This window comes from Rhipicephalus sanguineus, chromosome 1, assembly GCF_013339695.2.
Source record: "Rhipicephalus sanguineus isolate Rsan-2018 chromosome 1, BIME_Rsan_1.4, whole genome shotgun sequence".
In the NCBI taxonomy this organism is placed as follows: domain Eukaryota; kingdom Metazoa; phylum Arthropoda; class Arachnida; order Ixodida; family Ixodidae; genus Rhipicephalus; species Rhipicephalus sanguineus.
In genome coordinates, this window is record NC_051176.1 from 216,075,195 (window position 1) to 216,102,638 (window position 27,444).

Sequence of the window (27,444 nt, forward strand, 5' to 3'; positions counted from 1 at the left end):
CTTCAGCCACCATTTCCTGAAGGCAGCTATCGACGCGAACAACTATCTGAATCGCAGAAGGCACAAGAGCTCTGCTTATAAAAATGAGATCGCGTGGAACGAACATTGTCAAAACAAACCGCATCCTTGCGGAGGTCGAATCCCAATTGCGTTCTTGTTTAATGTTTCGGAGGTAAATAAGGCTGTGGGCTACTGCTAATATGGCCGTCACGTGTCGCTTTAGTTGAACTCTGCAAATCGGGTGTCTTTTACCGCCGGCACCGTTTCGTCCGCGCGCTGCGTCAGTGGACGTGTATATTTTCCTCTTGTCTTCATTCTGCAGCGCTTTCTGTTATTCTGCCTACACGTAGGTGCGGTGTAGCAGTTGGTGCCTATTAAACCAAACTCACTAATTCGCTCTTGACCCCGACGAGTCGACGCGGGACCCACCAGTGGCGCTCCAGATCACGCAAATGACGCTTGCGCTTGCGCTCCGGCTCCTCATCAGTGCCGTCTTTCACTGCTCGCTCTCTATTCCGTCCTGGTTATTAGGCGACCACTGGGTTCAACTTCGCCGCGCGTCCCGTGCGTCAAAGCGAATGGAGGAAATGAGCGCGCATCATGCTTACTGTACCACATTGCGCACGCTTGTTTTAATTCGGTGCACAGACTTACAAGAGGTTGTCTGCCTTTCGCGATGTCTGGTCGCCAATGTATGGGCAGGTGAGGTCGCGTTTGTTCGGCATCGACAGTGGGAGCACAGTTGCGTTCTAATTTCCTGGGCATTGGGAGGTATATGCCGCGAGGGCGTTTATCAGTTCTTGAAATTTGTTGTACTGAAATGTTGTTCTTTGCGTCTGTATAGAACAAACAAGTGTGTCATTTGCAGCACTTCCACGCCGTGTCGTCGTAATTATACTTTTCTGGAGTTCTGCGGCAGCTGTGCTGTTCCGGGTGGTGGCCCTCGAAAGGTGTACCGCCTCTCGGTCTCTTCACGCTCTCGCGTGAAGGAATTCGAAACGCGCACCCAAACTCGCGCTGCCGCTGTTTTGTTTGTGGTCTACAGGCATGTGGCCTCATCTTCACTCGCATGGATACCGGCATCTCTGATTTAGGGCGCGCCAGCTTTTTGGTTTGTTTGCGCGGCGTACATATCGGTGTACTTTGCATGGACTCGATCGTCACCGCGTGATTTGCACACCACGCTTGTCCGTTTGCGAGGCTCAAACCTGGCGAGGGGACGGCACTTTAAAGGGAAACGCCTCGATCATCCATCCCGTTCGTTCTGAAGAATAATCTGTCCCCAGCCAACACAGCATTCATATTCGTGTACTCTCGGCGCGTTTTCTCGCATGCTGAATAATGTTCATTCCATGCCTCACAGCCGTTCAACCTCCTTCCTTTTGTTTCCATCTTAGTTTGCTTGGATTCTGCCACCGGGCGCATTCTTTCGCAAAACGTCACTTTCGGGTGCCTTTAAAGATCGGCGTGCCGCGCTTTTCGGGCGTGTATACGAGACTTTATGTAATTTTTTCCCCTTCAACCTTCCGACGCGATAAATCAGGTCCCGGCGCCGGTTTCACCGGCTGCACGTCGCGCGTGACATCTTTGCTTCGAGAATTAATGGCCCGAGCCGCTCTCGGTCTTGCAGAGAAGCCTGCGCGCTCCCGAGAACGCTGACGAAACGCGCTTGCGCGCCGGACGCCGCCGCCTCGTCGAATGTTGGAGCTCGAGCGCTGGCGATCTCTACGCGCCGCTGCCCGCAGCGCAGTTGAATAAAAGAGCGTACACGTCAGCGTCACGACACGGAGCAACAGCATAAAGAGTGAGAAACCAAAGGCGGTGGTGGGGATGGGCATTTACAATTATTTAAACTTGGGGCTTCTTTCCTTCTTTTTTTCTTGTATACTCTTGAACGCCTTTATATAGCACCCACTGCGCTTGCTGCCAACGACGCACGCGGCCCGCTCATCGAAGCGATCAATCAAAGGGTTGTGTGTTCGTGAGGAAGCGAGAATTGATGTATAAGGAAGAAAGAAACAGTTTATTTTGTGCTTTTTCCGTACATTATCCGACTAAAGTTTGTAAGTTTCGTGTTGCCATGCGAGGGAAAGAGAGGCATGCATAGACATATATATTTGTTTAGATATGTTGTGTAATACATCGGTAAACGAACGTAAAAAAAAAAAGTTCTGCATTTGGCTCGCCCTTGGCAAATCCATACAATTCTGGTGTGTTTTCTTTCTTCGGTATGACAACTCATTATTATAAGTATACTCGCTCAATGAGCGCCACAAGTAGGTGAACGGGCGGTCTAATACAATGCACAGAATTTGATATACACCGCGCACGGGTCGGCCCTTGCTGAATCGTCTTCCAGGGTTTCGGCAAAGATAGCCACCACTTAAGCATAACGTAATTTTGGTGCGCAGTTTTATTAACGTTTGTTTCAGGTTCGGTATACCGCGATGCACTCCAGGGATAATACGGCTCAAGATTGTCCGTAGCAGTGGCGCGCACCGTGTGCATAGCTCTTGACAGCTGACAGGCTCCGTTAGGTTTTCAAACTTTATTTCTGAAACACTCTGATGAAGCCAAATGGGAGTGCGCCGCATCGTGCGACCGGAAACAATATCTAGTATATTTTCGTGTGAGCGCAGCGACTGGTTGCGTTCATTCAATAAATAGTTCCTCACCGACAGGGTTTCTCCTAGTGGTGTTTAATACATGCTTCATCGATTTCAATCGTCGCACTCATTTCGTTTATATGTTTTGCAGAAAAGTGTTATGCCATGTCGTCCAATTTCTTTGTGTATGCCTCTTGGTCTCTGCAGATGTTTTTTTTTTCCTGACTAGATTGCATCATCTTTTGTTATTGCTGGAACGTTGTTTTCATTACAACGTGTTTTTATCCGGCGATCTGTGTACCGTAATGTGTCATGATGTATCAAGGAAACAAGCCTTATCGTACGTGTCTTCAATAATTATCTAATTTTTTTCTTATAAAGCTCACACATTTACATATGCTTTATTTCCTGCGCAATTATTAGCTTGTACCGTGCTCACTTGCTGCTAGACTCTGTAGGGGGCCGGAGCTTTGTCAAGCTTCAGTTTTTGTGGCTTTTTCCGTCACCACCGTATTTCTCAACAACGTTGCTAGTTGGGTGAGTTGGAACATGTCATTCATAAGGGTATGGAGCGCAAACGCTAGACAAAAAACGAGCGAGAGGACAAGGACGCAGCGCAGCGCCGTATTTTTCGAGGCGAAATAAGTTATTTCGATTGATTGATTGATTGATTGATTGATTGATTGATTGATTGATTGATTGATTGATTGATTGATTGATTGATTGATTGATTGATTGATTGATTGATTGATTGATCGATCGATCGATCGATCGATCGATCGATCGATCGATCAAAACTGTGTGCGTCTCATGCTTGTCCAGGTGTGATTTGGGCGCGTGCTATTTCCTGCGAAACTTCAAACTTGAAGGAAAAAGACAGGCAAGGCTTATTCTCATCCCCTTGTGCACCGAATCTTGAACTGCCATTGTCTTTCAGTCTTTTCTGTGCGAGGCTTTTCTTCACAATTGTCCGACCCTCAGCGCCAGACCATGGTTTCGTGTTAGAAAGCGCATGTGGGGCAGGCAAAGCTTGCATTGCGTAAGGCTTTCTCCACACTATTCGCCATTCACAGCGCCCACTTTGGAAGGATAAAAAAAGGGGGGGGGGAGACTTGTCTAGGAGAAGCCTTTGAAGACAAATTCGGCCGTCTAGAGGCGTGTGGGTCGACCGTGCAGAGCCGCCACCATTCGTAACACGAGACACGGATGGACGAAATCCTTCTCCGAGCGTCTCCACACAGCGTAACGGAAGGAAGCGAGCAGCCAACCGTGCATTGTGAAGATATCTTCGCCACGCTTTCAGTAGTCGGTCGGATAAGGTTGCGTCGACGGGAGGCGGTAGCCGAAAGCGATCAGGAATCGTGTTCGCTGTCTGGCCAGCCAGCGGCGCGCGCCGTCCAAGAGCCGGCGAAAAGAGTCGCGGGGTCCACGATGGCGTCGCCTCGAAGGTTACGATCTCGCTGATGGCGGTCATAAAGCGGCCGCCGGGCCATTGCGCGCCGTCGGGGAGCGAGTCGGCGCCATATTTTTATCGCCGTCCGGGCCGGCTCCCTTGAAAAGGAACGGAATTCATTTTTCACGCTCATAGTGCGCACGGTGTTCTCTCCCCGCCCCCTCGTCTAGGTGCCACACTCGTCTGAAAAGAGCTCATCTTTACTCCGCGCACAGTAGAGGTTGCGGACGTCGGTTTATTCCTCATGCGTTTGGTTCGCAGAGAGAATATTTGACTCCGCCTAATGGGGTCGCGAGAACTGACCACGGGTCGTTGGCGAGAAGCGTGTGTACCGGCCATTATTCTGACCCTTTATTGCGCGCTGTTCAACATAAAGGGCCGACTTCTATATTTAATAAATAATGCCTCCATTTTAGGCAAATAATTTTAACGGCAGGTTATCGCTGGCACCCTATGTCTTCCTCATTGCGATAAATCATACAATCTGGTATGGAAACACTTCAGCTTGATTGTTGTTGCCTCGAATAAACGCGTTGTTTTCCACGGGAACAACTTTAAAACGGGGCGTAACAAACTCATAGAGCGCGAAATAGTGTCTGTGTTCTTCCTGTCTAAAACAACGCATTTTTCCAAAACAATGGCGCGTATATCTCGGACAAAACGGTGAATTTAACCAACGAGCCTCAATTGCAGCCCTAATTCTTGTTGTGTTTTCAGTTTTCTTCGCCTCGTTTTTCTTATTCATTCATTCATTTTAACGCGATAGCGCTAAAGAGCCCGTGTCGCAGAAATTCCGGTGTTGTCCCTGAGCGAAAAATCGCGACAAATGCAAATAAATAATAAGTCATGAGTTCGAGTGGGAATCGAACCCAGGCCATCTTCGTGGCCGTCAGGCGTTCTACCACAAAGCCACGAGAGTGCCCGAAGCTGCCTCGGTGGAAAAAAAAAAAAAAACTGCGCATGCGTCATGTGGTGCGAGGAGCCCTGTTATCGCATGTAATGTTGCGTGGCAGAAGGGTAGATTTGCACCAGGCGTCACACCATGTGAATTGCGCATCGAGCTACACCCATTAACAAGCGCTTAAAGGTCCGCCCATTGCAAAGCGCTCAGGCATATTTAATAATCGTCATCAGCTACAATCAACAAAGTGTCCAGGTGCGCGTATTACCTTATGGACGCGTGGTGGGCACTTTGCTAGTTCGCGAAATGGTGAATTATAGCGTAGTGAGCACTTCGCAACTGCACTTGCAGTAGTATATCATTATTAGGGTTTTGCGACCCAAAACCATATGATATTATTATGAGGGACGCCGCAGTGGACGGCTCCGAAAATTTTAACCATCTGGTGCTCTTTAGCGTGCACCTAAATCTTAGCCCACGGGCCTCAAGCATTTCGCCTCCATGGAAATGCGGCCGCCACGGCCGGGATTTGATCCCGCGACCTTCGGGTCAGCACTCGAGCACCATAACCACTAGACCACCGTGGCGGGTTGCACTTTCAGTAGGCATGCGTTCTATATAGGAGAGTTCAAAGAGTGCTCGCGCGCAGACGTTCCTTTCCTCGCCGCACGGTTGTCTATTGAGAAGCGAACCCTCGCAAGCGAATAAGACGATGCGAACGGGACTCGGTTCACGCTTTCCCGTTCTACCCTTGAAGGCGGAAGCCCAAGCGTCCTCCAAATTTTATTATGCCTAATGTGGCGCCTTAGCGGCTATGGCGGTGCGCTGCTTAGCAACGTGGCAGGTGTTCTATTCCCGGCCGCATTTTGATGGAGTAGAAATGCGAAAGCGCCCGTGTGCGTAGATTTATACGTGTACTTTAAAGAGCCTCAAGTGGTCAGAATTAATCCGTGCCTCGTAATCTTATAAACGAAAGAAGGGGGAATATAAGGGCGCGTTTTTCTTTGTTGGACACAGCATTAATGACAACCAACAGACAATCAAACCAATTAAGGCATGGGGGACGTTATTCGTAGTAATTAGAATATAAATGTGAAAAAATTAAAGTGGACGAAAAGACAATTTGCCGCCGGCAGGGACCGAGCCTGCAACCTTCGAATAACGCGTGCGATGCTCTACCGATTGAGCTGCGGCGGCGGTCGTCTTCCCGTCCACTTTATCGGGTATATCTGTGCACTTAAACCTGGGAGTGTTAGTCAGCGCCGCTCGTAGCCCCGACGGCAAGTGTGGAGCACTCTTCTTTTGCCTGCTGGCGTCACGTAGGACGTGATCTTGTTACGAGCTGGCAGCTGACCAGTAATCCCTCGCGTATTACCTGAAGGCATCCAGTTTGCCAGAACGAGACCCTCGCTATGAATAAGCGAAAGAAGGGGAATTTAATGGCTCGTTTTCTTTGTTTCTTTGTTGCAGGTTCGGTCCCTGCCGGCGGCTAGTTGTCTTTTCGCCCACTTTAATTTCTTCCCATTTCTATCGTAATTACTACAAGTAGCGTCCCCTATAATTTTCTTGCCTTGATTGCCTGTGGTTGTCTCGTAATCTTATCCTAGTTTTGGCACGCAACTTCGCAGAATTCTATTTTCATTTATAATATTTTATATCAATTTATTCATAAAAGACAACAGAGGCACATAGTAACTTTCCGTTGCCATATTAAACGCCGACTCGTGTTGTGCGGCCTACGTACAGATTTCATGAGTGGACGTATCTTAGCAATGGGCGCAGCACTATCTAAACGCGTTTCTACTCTGCCTAGATAAGAGAAAGTGAGTTGACTCGCTATAGCAGGAAAATATCTGCCGTGCTTGAGTGGCCTATGTAGTTGCAGTACACAGTCCTTCTCCCTAAACGTGTTCTTCCTAGCTCAGTCCAACCGATGAATTTGGCGGTCGATCGCGCGGGCCGAGTGCGCGTCTGACAACTCGCTTCGAATCGTCCGGTTCTCGGCTACATTCGCCGTCGAGCGTACGCCAGCAAAAAAAAAAAAAGGAAAATAGCGTAAACACAAAAACAATCCCGGTACTGAGCAAGGAATCGCTGGCGCGCCGTAGCAACCGATAGGCATCCTATTGGGCCCTTTCAATTAAGCTCTTCCTGCGAACGCAGCTGGCCGGCGGCTAAGCCAACTTCGAATGAGTGCGCTCACTGCATATTCACTCGGGCAACGCGTGACGAGGTTTCTTTCCGAAGAGGCGATCTCGATCGCCGTCTATTCCACTATACTGTGGCCCATCGAAACGACAACGCTCTCGGGGTGCGCGCGGGAGTGGCGGCTGCGGACGCAATCACGAAGCGCGTTTCCCCTCGTATACAGGCACAGAGTCCGGCCGCGCAATTGTCAGTGCATAACCACAGTCGACCAATATGGAAAGCGGCTAATCGGGTACGTAGCGGGAACCGTGCAGTGGCGGCATTTCATTTCCCGGCACACAGGGCCTCCACGCTGTGCTAGCGTCCGCCGCCGCTGCTGCCAGTGCACTGTATGCTACACCCTCGATGCTTCGATACGTGCACGGTGGTGTCGGTGTCGTCTAACTCGCCACACTGGCCTATGCCTGGATAGCCCTTTGAGCGAGGCTCCTATTTTCTAGGTGACTTCTACCAGCTGTTTCCGCTGCTTCCCACCGGCACGCTGAATGACACTGCTGCTCCGGCAGCCGTTTTGACATCGCATGCGACGGAAGAACGTTTGAATAGCGTCCCCCTGTTATCGCTATGATTTCGTTCTTTACAGTGGCTGTACCGTGCCTTCTTTATAATAGCAATACAGTACAAGTGTCTGCGAAAGCCGTTTCGATGTTCCGAGTTCTGAAAGGGAGAGAGACAGCGTGAGAGGACAAAATTTTAATTTGCATAGAACAGCACGCGAGTGAAGCGAACGTGGACATCATCTCCGCTCTTGAGGGGCCGCTGTTCTACGCAGTTCTAGAAAAAAAAAGAGGAAAAATCAAAGTACGAACGAAATAAAGAAAGCTTTCCAATATACTGTCAACAAAACCTCTCCACTCTTTTTTTTTAACGAAAGCAAGTCTAATTACGCTTCATTTCCGGCACAGCCTTATTTCAACTGTCTTATTTTGTTTTGCACTGATGCGTCATATGAAAGTTTCTGTTCACTCGCCTATCCGGCGAAAATATCTTTGTATCCAAGAAAAACATTTAAAAATCCGAAGAAAGCATAGCCGACGAGAGCATTTCTGAGGCTCGCTGGTATTCGGGAAAATTATCGCGAGCTCATTGAAAGCCGCGAGCTTACGACGAGCGTGAAAGCTTTTAATGAGCGGCGGGCCAGTTTCTTTAAGGCTCTTGAAATGATTTCTCCGACTACCGATACCAGAACTCATTGTGCTGTGTGTGGCTTCCGCTGAGCGTCGCCTGCTTTTTGCCGTTTCATTCCACTAGGCCGTTTGCCTATCTCTAATTGCGGTGGTTCTTTTTTATCGTTTTATTTAATTCGAGCGAAGAACGAAAATTCGCAGCTACGTTCGCTTTTTATTTTCATTTCTTCCCTTCTTCAGTAGGGTCTGCACTGCTCTCAGCCACTCCAATCGCACTTCCATCTTTTCGTGGTCAGAATTAAAAGGATTGAAGCTCGAAGTGAGTGTGCACGTTCCGATAGAGGAATATTCATGGAGACCATTCTTCGATCAGGCACGGCTGCGTCGGTGGCCGAGACGAAATTCGGAAACATGGAGCGAGGAACCGGCAGACTCCCGCGCCTCATATATTAGTACAGTGGCGGCCACTTTTCAAAGGGGCGCACGTTATTAATGGGGTTAGGTGCTCGAACGGGCAGCTGCCTTACTGTAAAGGCAGCGCCTTGTGTCTAGGGGCCAGCAACTCTGCTACACCCTGCAGACATATTTGTACTTTTCTTTAATTTTTTTTTCTTATCTTATAGCAGTATATGCCTTGCTTCCGGGTTTTCTAGGAATAAAACCATCCGTTCACCCAGCTGGTCGCAACATGCCAGTTTAAAAATCTGTGTTGTCTTGTGACGCGAACTTAACCTCACCTAACCTGACGGTGAAGTGTGCGAACATTTATAATCTGCGTAGGCAGGCTTTCGAGAACCACTTTGGTCTCTCTCCCTCTTTTTTCTCTCTCTTTTTTTCTACGCATTCGAATCAGGGTGATTTCGGATTTAGGTTCGCCGAGAACGTCGCGTGTGAAATTCGCGCAGGTTTCGAAACTAAAATTATAGGTGTGCGCTTTGTGGGACGGTTCTCGCGCTGAAAGCTTTGTCGTTCCCATCGTCGTTCCAGCATTGCGCCGCAGAAAAAAAAAGAAAAGAAAAAAAGAGGAGGTCGCCATTACCCGTTCGCGCCATCCTTGCATGCATTCCGTTCTACGTGCTGCTGTGAATGACGACGGTGATTGACCATCGCTATAATAATCAACGAGAAACTATGCGATTACACACACACACGCACACACACACTTTCCCCTCTTCCACCGACGTACGAGGTTACTGTGTACAAAGAACGCAGGAGAAACATACACGGACCTTCTGAAAATTGAGTTTGCCGCACGATATGAGACCGGCGACGACTGGAACGCGCCGTGTTTAATACTATCGCGGTCTCTTGCGGCGGCAGTTTTCTGGCTACGTAGGAAGCCTCCACACTATTGCCAGCTGCTGCCAGATATACGCTTCACCGACTGAAAAGTGCGAATCGCGCGTTTAGAACTATATACCGAACTACTAGGCACGTGTAGTGCACTCGAGTTTTGGGTTGCGATTTCGAGCGGAGGGACGAGGTGTCGCCGTCTTCCAGTCTAGGAGGCGTCGAAGCTTCCGGCGCCTTGGCGTGCGGCGTTCCCCTGAAATTCACTTAGCTGCGCGCATTGCGCTGAAATCTTCGAGCCTTGAGAGGCAGTTTGTCTCAATTTTTGGTGCTTCTTTTTTTTTCGGTTTGTTTTTGTTTTGTTGTTTTCCTCGGGAAAGACGCTGTTTGCCGCCGTTAGGCTGTGGGTGGCTTTGCCTTTATACGCGGCTCTCGCGTGTATATAGTTGTGTGTGCAGGCGCGGCATCTCCGTTCCAGGGATTATTTCCGCGTGCTCCCTTCTCAGGGCTGCGCCTCCCTCGCAGGGTTTTCTTGGCCAGGGTGCAGACCCTGGCGCGACGGCGTTCGGTCGTTTAGCGGACGCACCGCTGCTGTCCTGCTCCAGTCATGCTAATGGGGCTTAACGAGCGGAGACGCCATTACCGCTGCCCTGGGGCTTTCTGGCTTTCGCTTGTGTTGAGCCTCTGCATTTTATTTTGTGCGCGCCTGTGCGCGGTCATTTTCACCCCGTCTTTCCTGTCGTGCGTGTCTCTTTCTTTCTCATTTACTCGCTTCTTTTTCTTTATCGCATTCCTGTGGAAGAGCGGCCGCGTCGAGCGCGCTCAGTCTTATTGCCTCTATTGTAGTGTGCACACGTGGCGGCTAGATCGCGCGAACTTACTTGTTCTTGCATCTGTTGTTTCCGTTCTTTTCCCCACTGAGCCGTCTTTTAGCCTCCTTTCGTATTCGTGCATCAAATATCTCTCTGTTAGGCATATCCCGTTGTCTTTCCTTCATCTTTATGGAGCAAATGGAGAAGTGGACCAACTTGGGTTATACTGCAAGTCGGCCCATATTTCGCCTCGAAGAACCTTCTCCGTTCCACTCACTCTTTCTTTCTCTCTTTCAATAATTAATTCAGGGGTGCTGCTATTCGTTAGTCGTGGTGTCTTGCCAATAGCAACTGCAATGCGAACCTTCATAATACTGCATCGTGGTTAAGTTTCCCGAGAATCACGCGACAGAAGTGCGATTTCCGCAGCTGACTGCGCGTCTGCACACATCATTGCATATTCTTTTGAGCTGGCATTATGACATGAAGGTTATGCAACAGTAAGGGCCTTTTTTTTTATTTTGTAAAGTATTTTCGTCAGTAGAAGTCTTTCTTTTTTGGGCAGGTTTAGCTTTTCACAGAGCTTCAATTTTCTTCTTAATTTCTTTAACCCTTGAGTGCTTTCATTAACGTAGCACCAGCTTCATTAATCCATAGGCACAGATGTTTGCCGCCTGGGAATTGAACCAGTTAACGACAAGGGCCTTGATCTTTTTTTTATGCTTCGGTTAAGAGGAATGGCGTCACTGCATTGACTGTTTTGTTTTTTCTTTTTTTTTCATGCGTTAGTGTGTTAAATCGTCGTATCATAGCCTTGTAACAATATGGGAAAACAATTAGTCTCTGTCGTATACGGTCGTATACCTGACACTCTCTGTGTTTGTCGGTAAGCATTTTCGGTACCCACCTTGCATACAATTTGCAATTGCTGGAGTTTTATGTTACAGTTGACAAAATAGTCTTATAAAACAGCAGCGCAAATTTAACAGGCAAGGGCGAACAAAGTCAAGCACAACACAGTGTATTTAGTTGCAGTTCAGCAGCTGCGTTGTTCGTCCTTGACTCTTAAATTTTCGCTGCTGTTTTACAGGTCACGTACAACCAACTAGCCCTCCCGTACCTCCTAAGCGTAATAGTAGTGGAGCGCCCAGCAAAAATAAAATTTATCATTCACAACACTAATCGTCAGTCGTTTATCAAATCGCAGTTCTTGGTTCACTTGTTGAGCGATTTCGGTCTAGATGGTGGACCTTTCGCTCCTATCTTGATCATGCCCATTTGCGCGGCTATTTCTGAAGTCTTCACGTCATTGTATAACCTTTCGTTCACTCATTACTGTAAGTATTCAAACTATAAGACTCTCGATGAATTTCGGTTGCTGCTGATCTTTTTAAACGCAGAAATCGAATCACAACAGCATTCACTTTGCAACTGGCAGGAGAGGCGAATTTCGCGCCCACCGTCGTCTGCATCCACCGCCAACCCAACAACTACTGGATCCCAGCAATAACTTCAGTGCCTGTAGAAAGAACCATTTCATGACCCTGCATGCACATACTTCGTTCGCACCCTCCAATAGTGCAATATAATCAGACGGCCCTGACTTTTCGATTATGCTTCGTACATTCCGTTATCGTCTGAACGTCGGCGAAACGCCCGTTGTAGTATAATCAATTGCCAACATTGCAAGCACTGGCGGGCTCCCCGTCTTTCCGCGCCACTGTATAATGTGCGCTCCAGTTTTTAGAGGCAGCCATATAAGCCGCAACACTTGCCTTGGTGTGTGTTGTGCTTTATTTTCGTGAACTACCGGCTGAGAGTACGCGTACCATCAGGCGTCGACGGCCGAGCAAGCTGACCGGCCTCGCTAATACTCTCGTGCCGGCCTCGCACGTAAATAAATCATAGATGAGCAATTGAGGGCCGGGCGGGCCCGAGGATGTATGCGCGGAGAATTTTCGCCCATCGATTCTAGTTGCCAGCCGAACACATCTGGATCAATACTTAACGAACTTGGGCTGGGTATTGGGCTGGCGTGTACCCGCTCATGCTTGCGGATTAACGAGGCGCAAGCTCTTGGTCTTGTTACGTATTGCTGCGTGTGTGCGTTCTTTCGTTATGTAAGATTAGCGAGGCCTTTGCCAGAACCCTGGGCCTGCTTCTGGCGCTTGCAACAACCGGTCCCGGTAAAGCGTTCATTATCTTCATAGTATTGTCCTTTACATGTGTAACGCAACAATAGATATATATTATTGTGACCGCGCGATCCTTTTGGCGAAGCTTAATGCGGTGAAATCCGTGCAGTTGTTATGATGCAGGCTGAGTATTTTCGGTTTGCTTTGTGTTTGGTTTCGCGTCACGAATTTGTGCGTCTGTTGATAATTTCGCTTGGAGTAATTTTTTTTCTATAATTTGTTGTGCCGCCTGCGCAGTGACGAAACCTCACCGCACTATCCCTTATTTTTATGCTGCGCAGGTGATTCCGCGCAGTGCGACGAACGGCCAATCATCCAGGATGGCGGCATGTCAAGCTATGAGCGGAACCTGTACCTTTACCACGTAAGTGCGCTTTTCTCGTGTGCGCGCCTATGGTCATTGATCCGACTGCGGTCACACTGTCGCGCATGTTCGTGTGTGTCGGCAGAAGTGGAGGGTAAACTTGCATGCCCTATTTTGGTCCGCCTTACACACGACAGCTTTTAGGAGGCGATATCAGTATTAACATGTCGCGCGACAAACCACTTCGCGCGGAGACACACTTGAATCAAATGCACGAACTAATGCAATTACAGTTTCTACTCGTATTTGAGGTAACGGCGAACTTTTACTGTATGCTTTCGTTACGAATCTTGATGCCCAAAACATTGAACCAGGTGTCACCGTTGCCCACGTCGGCGGCCACTTACCGATTTTGCTACTTGAAAGTCCATCTGTGTTGCCTTCTCGTCCTTCTAAGGACCAACGCTTCACCTTTCACGATATTAACCCATTCACACTTGATAAATTTTTGCAACGAAATATTGACTAACTGGCAAGACGTGTATAACGGAAAATGCTGTGGCACAGCGTACGAGTTACTTTTATACATTTTTAAGAATGCTTGCACGAAGTTTGTTAATCGTAAAAAAAAAAACAGAAAATATAGCATATCCTGGATTCATGACAGTGTGTTGAAATTAATAAAATAAAAAGAAACTATTTTGAAACGCCTCCTATAATTATTTACGAGAGACGCCGCAGATGTGACAGTGTCTAAAAAATTCCTGAAAAACGTCGTCGGCACTTCAAGGCTAACGAACGCGCAATATCTTTGGAAAGTAATATTGAAACGATAATGCGAATTCATGTCGCCGGAAAAAAAGAAACAAGCAGCCAGAGAATGTGGAAGAGTTAATGCATAACAAGCCCACATCAGGCAGTGCATTGGCTGACGCCTTCAGTAATTTTACAGCGAAGCTACATATGCGTAGGGCGTTCCGTTTGTTAGCGAGCAAAAACTTGTGTGCCACAAAAGTTGAGCAAACCCCACTACTCACCACTGGTCCACTAAAAAAAAAATGGAAGAAGGGAGCACGCGGGCGGTATAAACGCCAATTAAGATCGCGCACAAAACGCCAAGCGCATGCCAGACAAGACGACGCATGTGGCGAAACGGAGAATGCTGCAAAAAGACGCATGCTGCTCAAGTGGCTCTTCAAGATCGGGCACAAAACGCCAAGCGGAACGTCGAGTCGGAAACACCTTGCCCATGCCAAAGTTACATTTGAAAGTAATGAACGAGCTTTTGTCAGTTACCAACTTGATGGCAGTGGTTTACGCGGAAAGGTGCAGGGCGTCGCAATATATGGCATACATGTTTCCTAGATATAAAGAAAATGCGGGCGCTTTGCACTAAGTCGCGCAAAGCTTGGCACAGCGAAGTACGGGCCCGTCGCCGCTCGTGCTCCCCGTCGAATGACACGTCCAGCTTCGAGATGCGCGGCTTCCTCCTCGTGTGTACCTCCTCAATTCATTTAGAGAGATAATAAAAGTTTATTTGATGTTCTGTGAAAATAAGATCAGTGAGTGGGATCCTTAGTTCGGGATGCCATCTAGATGCAGGAGGTACTGGAACGTCCCCCAGCGACATTCTAGCAAAATGTAAGTCAGCGGACTGCCTTGCAAACCGCGAGCGGGCAGTGATTGACTACAGGTTTATGGCTTTAGGTGCTTTAAGCTTATCTGAAGTTTCGCATCTGAAGGGGCAAGACGACGGGTTGGCCGCGTGTTCCGACCATTTGTTCTGCCAAAGCTCCAACTTCTCTGAATAGCTTGGCGACTTATTCACTGTTGCAGTACCCCCAGTTCAGCTCACAAAGACTGTTTTGGAATAGCGAAGAGAGGCGGATACGCGGCTATTTCTGCAATAAAAATTATTTATTGAGGCATTTTTCACTGTTCTCGGTGAGCGTGTGCAATAAAAACAATTGCTATATAACATTTTTTGTTATACAGCAATAACGCATCGGATTGACGCGTGTAGATATAAGTAACTATAAGAAAGGGTCGGTGATGTCCATCATATTAGTTCACACTGAAAAGGTGTAAGATGATCGGTTCCTGTAAGAATTCTGTCGTGTTACCTTCAATAACCTTTTAATCCTTTCAATTCATATAAGGGTACGTCTGTCTACAAATAATGCTTGCGTTTTCGCCCAAGCTTTTAGCTTTGAAACGAGAGGACAGGGATGGAAGGATATCATGAGCGTTTCGTTCGTTCACCCTTGCGCCACCACGACATCTTGCGGCTCGTCGGAGAAGCAGCACCATGCACTCCCATGGTGAAGCGGGCGATGCGACTGGCATCGAGAAACGTCAATATAATTTAAGGGTCTTGGATGGTACTGTATTCTACGGGGCTATACGTGAGTGGAAATTTTTATTACTGGGTATGCCGGACATATCTAGAATGGCTACTTTCTTGGCTTTATAAAAATGGCGACTTTTGGCGACTCTGGACACGATCGGGCGCAGCCAGGCTATGCACTATAGAGCGGAGGTTGCGCGCGATGTCTCCGTCGGTAGGCGGGGCTTAGCTACTGCGCATGCGCAGCTTGGCCAGCTGCTGTGGTATCTGGTCGCTAGACGACGCGATGCTTGCTTCCTCTTTCTTTCTATCTTTTTTTTTTTTCTCTCTCGCTACTTCTTTCTCTCTCTTTCGTTGATGCTCTCTCTGCCTCTCTTTTTCTTTCTGCACTTCTTTCTTTCGGTTTCTCTCTTTCTCATTCTTTCTATGCTACGTTTTACTCTCTCTCCTCCTTCTTTCCCTCTTCCTCACCGTCACATCTCTCCTCCTAAGGCTCACTTCCCTTTCCCACCCCCTTGTTACACTATACTATACAAGGCTGAGTGGTTAGGATGCTCGCCTTCGGATCGAGGGTACGCTGGTTCGAGTCCCGCCTCGTGAAGAATTTTCGGCAAGAATTTTTCTCTTTCTCTTTCTTTCTTTCTTTCTTTCTTGCTTACTCTCCGTACTCGTTCTCACGGTTATTACAGTCCACGCCGTAGCGGTGAGTAGTGGGATTTTCCCAAATTCTGTGGAACATACCGGTTCATGATGATGATAGTTTTCGGGCACGGCCACACATTTTACGCCGAGGTAGGACAGCTTGGCTGTTCAAAAAAGAAACGCGAGCCACTCCGCTCTGTAAAGGTGCACGACCGGCGAGGCTGCGTGGCACACGGCACAGAAGTGATACAGAATTTACATGAAACGTGCAGAAAGGCTCAGAGATTTCATTAAGGGTGCGGGACGTTCTTTTGAATTTAGCTTACGCTCGTTTAAAGTTTTTCACTTGAGCAGCATGCGTCTTTTTGCCGCGACATGCGTCGTCTTGTGTGGCTTGCCGCATCCACTTGGCGTTTCGTGCACGATTTTGAGGAGCCATTTGAGCAGGATGCGTCTTTTTGTCGTAGTCTCCGTTACGCGACATTTTAATGGACCGGTGGTAAGTGCAGTACGGTTTGCCACAGTTTCTGTGTCGCATACGTTTTTGCCCACGGACAACTTCGTTTTTAATGGAACAGTGGTGAGTAGCGGTGTTTGCCCAATTTCTGTGGCACATGCGTGCGATAGGGGTTTTCTGTTCGCAGGGTAACTGTTTGCAGAGTTACGACCGGCCTTGTTGTATAAAGCTTCGCTCTAAAATTCGCAAGTTTCGCCGCAAGGGCGATGGATGCGGTAGCAACAAATGGAAATGTTATACGAAGTAAGGCGCTTCCTCTCTGCTTGAACCGTGATCCTCGCACGCTTTCACTCGCACGTCAAACATACGACGCGCGGGGTGATGCCATCGCCCTCGGACTTTTTTACGGAACCTCACGGCGACGGCAGAAATGTGCCTGTCATACCCGTATAATTGCTATCGCAATAAAAAAAATCGCGTGTAATTTGATATATTCATCATCGAACATGAAGGCCTCGATCCAGACGACAGCGAAACCGAGCGCTCATAAAAGGCTGCCGCCGTGTTACGTCACCCCGGAACTACCTGTGACGAAGCGACGAACTCTGAATGGAAACGAGTTGCGTCAGTATCTTGTCATGGAAAGCGGCAGATCATTTCACATGTCATTATGAGGAAGGGAGTAAAACAAATCCTTTACGTCAATAGAAAAAAAAAATGCATACATTTTTCGGGGTTCAGTCTCATAAAATTAACAACTGCTTCCGATTTGTTAATCAGGAATAGGTCACATAGAGGTAGAACGTCAAGCTTGGCCTGCAAAAACAACGCGACTGGCTTTGCCGTCTTCCCTTTTGGACAGTTTCGAAAAAACGCCGGCGAAGCCATTTCCACTGTCTTTGACAATCACAAGTAGGTGGTGCTTCCAAAGATAAAGGCTGAGGCTAGGAAGCTTTGCAACCGTCTCAGTTTAGACAAGTTGGTTAAGAGTATTGAGGGGAGTAAACGTGACTCTCTAGAAGTGTTTTTTTTTTTTTGCGCAAAAACAAAGTGGCTGTGCCTTTTAGAGTAATTATCTCTGAGTATGACACATGACAAAAGCCAGTCGCCTTGTTTTTGCAGGCCAAGCTTGATGTTGTACCCCTATGTGACCCATTCCTGATTAACAAATCGGAAGCAGTTGTTAATTTTATGAGAGTGAACCACGAAAAATGTATGCAGTTTTTTTTCTGGACGTAAAGAATTTGTTTTACTCCCTTCCTCATAAGGAGTTGTTACTCTTCGTTGAGAAGGCCATTGATGAGTACCATTTCACATGCATCATCCGATAGATGAGGCAACCTTTGCGTGCGATGTTTTGTGCTATCCGTTCGTAAGTCGACCAGAACCTTGGAATATCAGCATTAGCAGAATAAACTAGGGCAACCAAATGCTTGAGTTTTATTTGCAGATGCTATTAATTCAAATACATAAATAAAATAACCTCGATAACTCTATTCTGCCTTTAAGAATCTACGCAGTATATTTATATTATAGTCGTTACTGCCGTAAGACATCGCTGTCTTTCCTCTCTCCCGTTTTCCTTCCTTCCTTCCTTCCTTCCACGTCCTCCTAGTTCATTTTCTATGCCTTTCTCTTTTTGACGCCGTGTGGTATTGCTGGCGATTCTCTTTATTATTTGTTGCGTAATGCGAGATATAACATCAGCCACCGTGGAACAGTTGCGCCATCTGTCGCATTACTGCGGCAACTAAAACAAAGCAAAAATAAACCGGACTCGTATCGGATTGTATCGGGGCCAGTGGTTAAAAAAAAAACAAATACTGTTTTCAGCAAATATCAGGCGAAACTGCCCGAAATGTTTTATTCAAGAGAACGATGCTATGTTCTTGTTTTAATATGTACTGTCTGTTTTAATGTTAAACTTGGATTCGAGATTTTGTTTCATATAGTAACTTTACTAATTCAATCTACCTTCCGTGTATGTTGTCTTATTTCCTCTCTGGATGTTGTTTTCTAGATAATTAGTTTGTGTAATGCGTCCCATTAACGAGGTTACTTCTATTTACATATTTGCAAATGGCCCGTCGCTAAGGGGCCTTGCAGTATTTGCAGACAATTTGTGTTTCTTTTCCAAGAAATATGCTTCAAACTACGCCGACCTCGGCGAAGTGCCGTCAGAAGAAGCAGGTTTGCAGGAGACGCAAACCCCGCCTTGTAGTGAAAACAACTTTTCAGGATATGCAAGCAGTCCCCACGGAGCAAAGTGGTTTACATTTGCGTTCAGCATAGCTTATATAAGGGAAGCAGCAAAAAAAGGCGCAGCATGGTATCTATACACCATCGTGGAGGCGGTCGCCCACGCGATTGCTAAGCGAAAAGCTTCATGGCGGTGTGTGTGTGTGTGTGTGTGTGTGTGTGTGTGTGTGTGTGTGTGTGTGTGTGTGTGTGTGTGTGTGTGTGTGTGTGTGTGTGTGTGTGTGTGTGTGTGTGAACTTATATGGCTCGTATTGGCCTCGAGGCCCACCACTGGAAACGCCGGCGCCACCGTCGGCGTGACGTGCTTGGCAGGATCACGTGGTCTCAGCGGCCGCGTCGGCTGCTTGTGGAGCGCTGCCGCGTGCTTTGAAAACGCGTTTCAAGTACCACATGCGCTGCGGTCTGTTCAAATACGGAAGTTTGCTCGCATTTTCTGCTCAACTGAAACCATTTTAATAGAGTGGCTGCCTCCGAAGCCGACGAACATGGGGCTCTTACGCTCGGTGCCGCAGTGCCGGGCTTACGCAACGGAGCCCAGTGTCAGCCTGCACCGGTAACCGCGGGACAAGAAACTGCGTGAAGCGTGGGTTGTAAAGCTAAGAACCGGCAAGTAGCCATCGGCTACGAGTCTTGTGTGCAACAAGCACTTCCGCGACGAAGACTTTCATTACTGCGTCGGGCCTGCGTTGTTCGGTGAGTAGCAGAGAGCGCGCACTGAGACGATGACTCGCGCGCGCTTCTCGCCGGCAAATGATGCTTATCTGCCACACGATGGATAAGGCGCTACCTTTCACCACGTGCGATACCATCTCAGAACCCTCCCGTGCGACCTCTTGATCGTCGGCCCCGTGCTCAGCATCCACAAAATCGGCTGCAGATGCGCAAGTCATTGTTTAGATACGTTGAATTAAAAAACGCACAGGGTCCTTTATGCATTCGTCAAAGATGACTAGAAGGCGAAAGCCATCTTCTTCTTCTTGTCAGTCCATGTATTGATTCTCCCGCGCCTCCTTCCAAAAGCGTTCTGCACCTAACGCGGTTTTGCACGGCCTCCGTGACCGATCACGGAGGCAATGCAAAGCGACCATGACGTTGAATACGTCATCATGTGACGTCACGTTATGTGACGTCATAATGACGCTACATATTTTGGCGACCTGTGACGTCATGATGACGTCATATGATAACGCCATCACCGATCACGGAGGCAATGCAAAAAGACCATGTCGTGTAAATACGTCATCATGTGACATCACGTTATATAACGTCATGGTGTTGTCATAATGAAGTTACAAATTTAGGAGGTCTGTGACGTCATGATGACGTCATATATTGGCCTCATCACGTGACGATTATTTTTTGCGTCACTCGTCTTGACGCCGCGACGGTTAATCTTCCCGTTTGAAGAGGCATCTGGCTTTCGCCTTCATAAGCTGGTTTAGCGACAATAAGCGACGTTTGCTGGTGGACGTACATAGCGAGAGAGTCATATGCTGTGGCTGTGTGCTGCATTTATGTTGGCAATAACATTTTTTCAGTCAAGCTTGCGTTCCCCTGACGCAAACACTATGTCCCAAATTTATTTGTGCCACTCTCAAACTGACGTTGGGCCTCTCCAACCCCATGTATTTTCTTGGAGCCTCATTTATTTACGTGGGCAAGATGCCACCCTGTTGGCGTTAAACACGACACTGCTGCCAAAATTGCTGGGGTACTCGTCAAATATTTACTATCCTGTTTTGCGGCTGCTGGTTGCTGCAATAACTTTTATTTTATTCACCCCTATTTCAAGTTCACGCGGGTCCTAGTTCATAGCCGACGTTTGCAGAACAAGTCAGGCGAACGTTACTGTATTTTCTTTCTTTTCTTTGGCGTTGCACGCTACTACATGCTCGGTCTCGTAGACTACTTCTCCTTCCACCAGCAATCTCGAAGTGCTGAAGCTTTGGTCTATGAATTTGTTGATGACAGAGAGCGGCAAGTTCACTGGAATGCAAATGGAACGATAATTAAGGAGCATAAAAAAAAAAGGCGCCCCATTTGCTCACGTTTTGTGTGAGCATCAAACGAAACGAATGCACTGAATAAAGAAATAGACGCAGCGGCATTGACCCGCTGAGAAGTCCGATCAATACGCAGTGCGAGAACAACTTGTCAAATGACATTACACGAATTTAGATCGAAAAAAACAAAAAAAAATGACACTGAATCGTCGGGACGGCACATCACAAAGTTGCCATGCGCACCGAAGCCGTAGTTGTAACGAAATTGTTTTTGAACTGCTCTGATAGCGTCCGCGCAACAGTAGTTGTTTGTGTACTCACAAATTCTCATATTTTGCGGCCTAAAGTTCACAGCGCGGTGCCACAACGCGGTCGTAGCAAAAGCGAAACCATCAGTATACGAGCATACATGCAGACGCTCATACACGCATGAGGCTTCTTTCTGTTATGCTCCGTTTGGTTATACAGGCAGTCTACTCTAACGAGATATTTCACATATTTTGCACTCAGCGAGTGACTACCTTTCACGCAAGAAGCCGCTTCAGGGGCCTCAAACGCGGTGATCGCGTGAAGCGGGTGCTCGCTTTTCTTCAGAGAGACGGCGACTGTAGACTATCTTGTGCTTTCTGTTCGTCGAAAATTATCCTTTTGACAGGAAAGTACATATTTCTTTTCGAAAGTACCTGCAGAAATGTCCCGGAGGGCTTCCGCGAGGTGATTTTGTAGAGCGCCGGCGGCATCCTGCCAAGCACGCAATCGAGGCGCGTCCGATAGAGGGCGACTCCGTCACTCCTCGCCGCCAATAGAGGAAGCGAGTTATTTTATTGGAAAGCTTTAATTAAGAAAGAAAAAGATTGCGGGCCTCTAATTAGGCGACATGATGTTTCTGCCGCGTTAGTTTAAGTCAGTAAAGAGGTTGTTATTCACAAATTCGCGACGATCTTTGGCTCTCGTTTCATAATTCATTTTCTCCCCGATCCACGTCCTCCTGGTGCGCCGCGAAAAGGCTTAAGTTTCTTTTGTTTCAAGCGACAGATGCTGAGTTAGTGACGCTACGCAAAATTTTCTGCCGGTCTGAAGTTTTGTAAACTACTTTGAAGACAGGACACCTTTCTCAAGCACATTGAATCTGTTAGAGATTTTATTTTGTTTATTTTTTTCAGGGAGGAGAAAGTGAAGAGCAGTCTGTTTTATATCATGGTAGTATGCAGCTTAGCAGGGCTGTTGTCGAAAGCCGGGGCTTCTTAAGGGGACCGTGACGAGTTTAGTAACCGTTAATGTCGTTTGGTGGCGTTGAGACAGGATGAATCGAGTAAACTGCTACAGTATTCACAGCGCAAATGAATTTACGGAGCCGTGCTTTATCTACGGACACAGTGCCTCTGTTTCTCCTTGGTTACTAGTTGGTAAGAAGCCTTACTTCAGGAATGGTTTATCTTTTTAGAAATTTGCATCAGTACGGGAGTCTCACTAGAAGTTTGAATGTCACTAAACCGGCGGTCTAGGAAGTAGGTAAGAGCTAAGAGAAGTAGGTAATGTTTGTGACAAGTTAATTGCGGAATTGGATTGCAGAGTTACTATAAATACCGCGTCCTCGGAGGGAATGTCTTTGCGATCCTGAAATGGGCGGCCATTCGTGAGCATATATAAGCAGAAGAAGCAGATACATTGCGTATCGATATCTACGCCTGCAAGGTACGCTGCTAGCTGCAGTAGTAAACTATAAGGTTCACTGTAAGAATAACAACCACAGACCATCAACTCGACGGCCGTAACATGCGTGCGCTTTGTGCTCTCTGCGTGGAAATCCGATGCATTCTGGTACGATGAATCGCGCGAACGGGAACTCTCGTATACTCGCGTACGTTCATTTTGACGGCGCCACGTGGCGTGCACAGACTCTCCTGTGAGGTCTGTATGCAGTCCTCTTGTTTCAAGGGACGTTGAGCGCGATGGTGGAATTCGAGGAAATAAATTGAATTGCACCCCGAAAAGCGCTGATGCCTATAGCGTATAGATCTGTAGACTCGGAAATATAAGTTCGTGTGCGTGATCGTGGATTTCTCATCGGCGCTGCAGGAGGAAATGCCCGACCGTCCAAGGGTGGCTACATTGCTCAGCAGCCTGGCCAACTACGAAGTGGCCATCCCGTCTGTCGCGGGAGAAGAGGCCCAGGCTGCTCCCAAGGTGAGTGTGCCGCCGAACACTAAACGGAGAGCGACGCTGCCTTTCTTTAAAGCGGCCCTCTGTTCTCGCGTAAGCGTCGTTTCGCAGTTCACGCCTTTTCCTTACCGCCAGATTTTGTGTAAATCTGAGATGCCGCGTGCTTGGCGCTTTTTATATGCCAGATCATACCTTAGTGCACCTCCCCCTCTTCCAGGATTTGTGAACAGTATTTGTAAATGGTGAAGGACGAGCGGTAGTGTCGTGGCCTGCCGTATTTGCTTGCGTGCTACAAGCTCTGGTTAGCGCCGTTAACGTTCACTACTGTTGGCCAAATGTTTTATAAATTCCTAATGTCGGCTAAGTGATGATAACAGTGGTAAAAGTTGGATAATATCTGCTAATGTAGTCTATCCGCTATTGCGTTCTCTTCATTCACTATAAATTCGACGATGTTCTCGCATAGACAACCATCTAAGTTGGTTCTTGCCTGATTATTTTCATTTGTTTGGTTAGCGTCGCGCTTCGGCGGGCTTACTCGCCGCTCACCTTCCCCCCTGCCAGGAAGCAAAAAGGCCTGGGAGGTATACGAAAAAAAAGCAGGGGGGGGGGGTCACTATTGTTACTTGCTCCGAATGCACCACAGGAGGACAAAGTGTACATATATTCCCGTGGTGAAACTTTTTTTTTTGTTATGACTTGTTCATTTTTTTGTTATCCTGATTAACTGCGATTCATTACCGCGGAACTTTCGTTTACGCATTGTGTCCCATTATACGACCTCGACTTTCTTTGGATGACAGCTGGACTGGCCCCGTTGTCCTTACAATCCTCCGGCTCAGTTCTGGTTTGTCGTTCGCAGCCACTGGCGCTTGGATGGTGCGAGTGTCTGGACTGGAATCGTGGAGGCGGTGCGTCTTTCGAGCGAAATTTCGCGGTGCCTCCGATTTCTTCCCGCCGCCATAACTTGGCGGCTATGCGTGAAGTTTCGCCATTGAGGTTGAGCTCGCGGTTTCGATCCCGGCCGCGTCTGCCTCATTTCGATGTGGGCGAAATTAGGGGGGGGGGGTGCAGTGTACTAATCTTTAGGTGCACGTTAAGGAACCCCGAGTGGTTTAAATAATTCCTGAGCCGCTTTCCATACTACTGCGTGCCTGTTAATTCCTTGGTTTTTCGTAGTTTCGCAAAGCCTACGAATTCAATTATTTTCCATCCGATATCCGCGGTGTCCTCGAATTGTCTATATATATTCATCGAATAATTTAGCGTGCAGATGGTTCATTCCCTTTCGCAATGTTTAGTGCCTTAGCTTTTGCTACGGCGCAGGTACATTAGAGCTCATGAATATGAATGTGAAGAGAAACCAAGGCTTACCACGGTACGTACACCTATAGTTGTATGTGCGCAAGACATTTGTGCCTGGTTGTGTTACACGCCTGAGTTTGACTCGGCCTGCGCCCATTTCGGATGTACTACCATGCGATTGTCACTGCACTCGTGCGCGTAAACAAACGAGATTGGTAATGTGTGCGGTGGCGAGCCGACCTCGGTCAGATTGGTTGCATTGGATTACGGACGGGGCTGTATTTTTGCTACGGTGCCGCGCCATGACCGTAAGGTGTGTGCGAGGTATCTTTTACAAGGAAATTTTCTCTGCATTTTTGTTGTTGTTGTTTTATTGCGATAGCAATTATATGGACAGTCTCGGCGAATTTTGCCGTCGCCGTCGCCGCCGTCATGCACCGTATATGTATAAGTATGTATATATAAATAAAAGCCCCAAAGAAAAATAATTCAGATAAAAGCTTCCGAAGCGCGGAATCGAACCAGGGACCTCTTGCTCCGCAGCGAGTGGCGCTAGCCACTACGCCACGAAACGCAGGTCCTCCACGTAGCTAACGCCGAGCGTTATATACACATCCTTTACCGCTGGACGGACTCAGAGACGGCTGCGCTTATAAGCGTTTCTTCATTACCAGCGAGATGGCGTTAGGAGCGCGACAGGCGCATTTAAAGGGGCCCTGCAACACCTTTCTTTGTTATATTGGAATAGTCCCATTATTGACGTATGACTCTTCACGAGCCATATGCCGCAAAAATTTTTCGAATCCGTCAAGTCTAAGTGGTGTTACCAAATTATAGAGATCACGTTCCGCAGCTTTCTCTCTCAACTCAACGCAGCGAGCGCGCGGAAAGCTGCGCGCGGCGTGAGGGGAGGGAAGGAGGGCGGAGGTGCGAGGAGGCGACGTCAGCGCCGGCGGCATTTTTTTCATTTTTTTCTCTCTGGCGTCTCGGCGCAACCACGTGGTCTGTGCCGCCAATTCCGGTCGGCTTGCGTCGTTCTCGTCGAGCGGAGTCGATCGCGCTGTGTATCGCGCGTGCTTGAAAACTGCGCGTCGGTTTGGTAATGTTGGGTGTGCACCTCGAACGCCGTAGTGTTTTCATCGCTCTGCCAACCATGGAAGCAAACGTGCGCGCTCGTTTGGAACGAATGACAGCTGAGATCGGTTTCGGCTCATACTCCGATACACCGCCTCGTAAGACGGCACTGGCAGACGACCCCGAAGCGCCGCCATTACCGGACGCCAGCATTGTTATCGGAGACACGCTGCGCCCGTGCCTCGGTCGGTCGTGAGAACGTGCCGACGATGCAGTTCTCAGCTGACGAGGCAACACTCGAACGGCTGCCACTCTCAACGGCAACCGGCGATGGTCAAAAGCACAGAAATGTTCACGTTTTCGGCACTGCGCATGGCGAAGAAAACGGAACCACGCAACTACGAGCAGACGAGCTGTCGGTGAGACCGGAAGTGCTAATATTAATGTTTGTTCGGTGTTTTTAACGCGATAACATAATATAAACATACATATTATCTACTTATTGAACTAAAAATTAACAACGAAAGTAAAAATGAGGGTGTTATCGTGATTATAACATCAGCCAATGGTGGAACGGCCGACAATCGCGTCATATTTTGCGGACTAATACATCATTTGTCGAGAGAAGAGGGAGCGATTTTCAGCTGACTTTGAGAATTTATTGTAAATTCCAGGCCGTGCGCATCGCTATAATATTTGGCTCGCGTGTTCTCGGGAGCCTCGACTACCGATCGGCAGCGCTTTTTGAGCATGCTCGAAAAGTGTTGCAGGGCCCCTTTAAAAGTCGTCAGCTCGCTCGCTCGCTTCTTCTTATACTTGCGCAGGGAGAACCTTGCCCTTCCGCTGTCTGCTCGCGCGGTTTTCTTGTGCTGAGGGGAAGAGGGATGTTTCACGCTTTCACCGTGATGTCCGCGCTCATGTTACGGAGCGTACGAAAGCCACTCGAGCTCAAGGGACGCCGCTAAACGAACAAACAGAAGAAGAGCGCGAACTATCAAGTGTCACAGCTCGACACTTGAAGCACGCTAGTTTCCTTCGCTGCTTCGGCCGCCTTTGCAACAGGAGCGCTGTTCAAACTGAGAGTATTCATTGGCGAGCCTCACTTCGTATAGCATTAGTTTCTTTTTGTTCCTTCTCTTGTTTCGATTTACTGCTCTCAGCTGATTAAGATACTCATTCGGGCCAGCGTAACGCAATACGCTTAATGTGGTAATTAACCACTGAAGCTCATTCAGGGAAATTGCGGTAAATAACAAGTCGGTCGTTCGTCGAGGGACGTTTTCTAGCTTCCGGATCAAGAGGACAGGTGATACCTTCGTCCGCAAAAAAAATTACTTCGTGCTGCTGAAAATGATACTTATTCAGGCCATTGTAACGTAATACTCTATACGCGGCAATTAACCGCTACGGTGTGTATACTGTTCAAAGAAATATTGCAATAAATAAAAAAATCACTCGGATGTTTTTCAGCTTCCGGGAAACGAGGACAAGTGATATCCTCGACCACAGTAGCTTACTTCCTGCTGCTGAAAAATTCTGTTAATTACGGGCGCCGGAAAAGAAGCACTCGGTGAAATAAAAATGCGCCGTTCCCTGGCTATTGGCTTCAGGTGTCGTCTGCACGATAATGTTTTTAATTGCTATGAGTGCCGCACGTAAAAATTTGCTTATGCGAGCCGCTCGCTATTGAGCAGCGTTCAGTATATACACGTGGAGGGCGCGCTGTTCGCACCTTTTCTTTGCTTCATTTTTTTTTTTCGTTCTCTACGCCTTCTTTTTTTTTCTCTCTCTCTCATTTTCGCTGAGCACACGTGGCCCGAGTCAGCCTCGCTAATACTGTTATGGGATTGTTCGATCACCAAAATTCTCTCTCTGTCGAGTGACATATAACGTCCAGCGGGATGGCTCACTGGCGCTCGCCTTTGGGAGCTTCGATAGGTGAAAATAACGTTCACGTGAGTCATGCCATTTCTTTCGGAAAATCGAATTCTGCGTGCTCAGTCTGTCGGAGCACTGAGCGATATGTTCATGATCGAGAGCAAGGCGTCGCACGGTCGCCGGTGTAAGCGCTTTCCTGGTGCACAAATAGATTTCTTAATCTCGTGCCAGTGTACTTATCATCATTGTAGTACGCCTATGGGCCTATCTGAATATATCGAGGGCGAGAAAGAAAAAAAAAGTGTCAGTACGTATTTCTGACGGTCGTGCGTTGTGTGTCGAATAAACACAACGGCGAATTGCGTTACGTTACGCACACTCTTTAAAGACTGTGGTGTGTAAGCATGGCACCGCGCCTCT

The 27,444-nt window shown here is 47.8% G+C and overlaps 1 protein-coding gene across 3 annotated transcripts in view; it reads left to right on the forward strand.

The window, feature by feature from the left end:
- The window catches only part of LOC119371819 (solute carrier family 12 member 7), a 481,180-nt gene that overhangs the window by 230,237 nt on the left and 223,499 nt on the right, over positions 1 to 27,444 (forward strand). For all 3 annotated transcript variants that reach the window (XM_037642291.2, XM_037642287.2, XM_037642284.2), the window contains 2 exons: positions 12,874 to 12,956; positions 22,684 to 22,791. In XM_037642291.2, the coding sequence (XP_037498219.1) occupies positions 12,874 to 12,956; positions 22,684 to 22,791 (191 nt within the window). The remainder of the gene's footprint in view (positions 1 to 12,873; positions 12,957 to 22,683; positions 22,792 to 27,444) is intronic.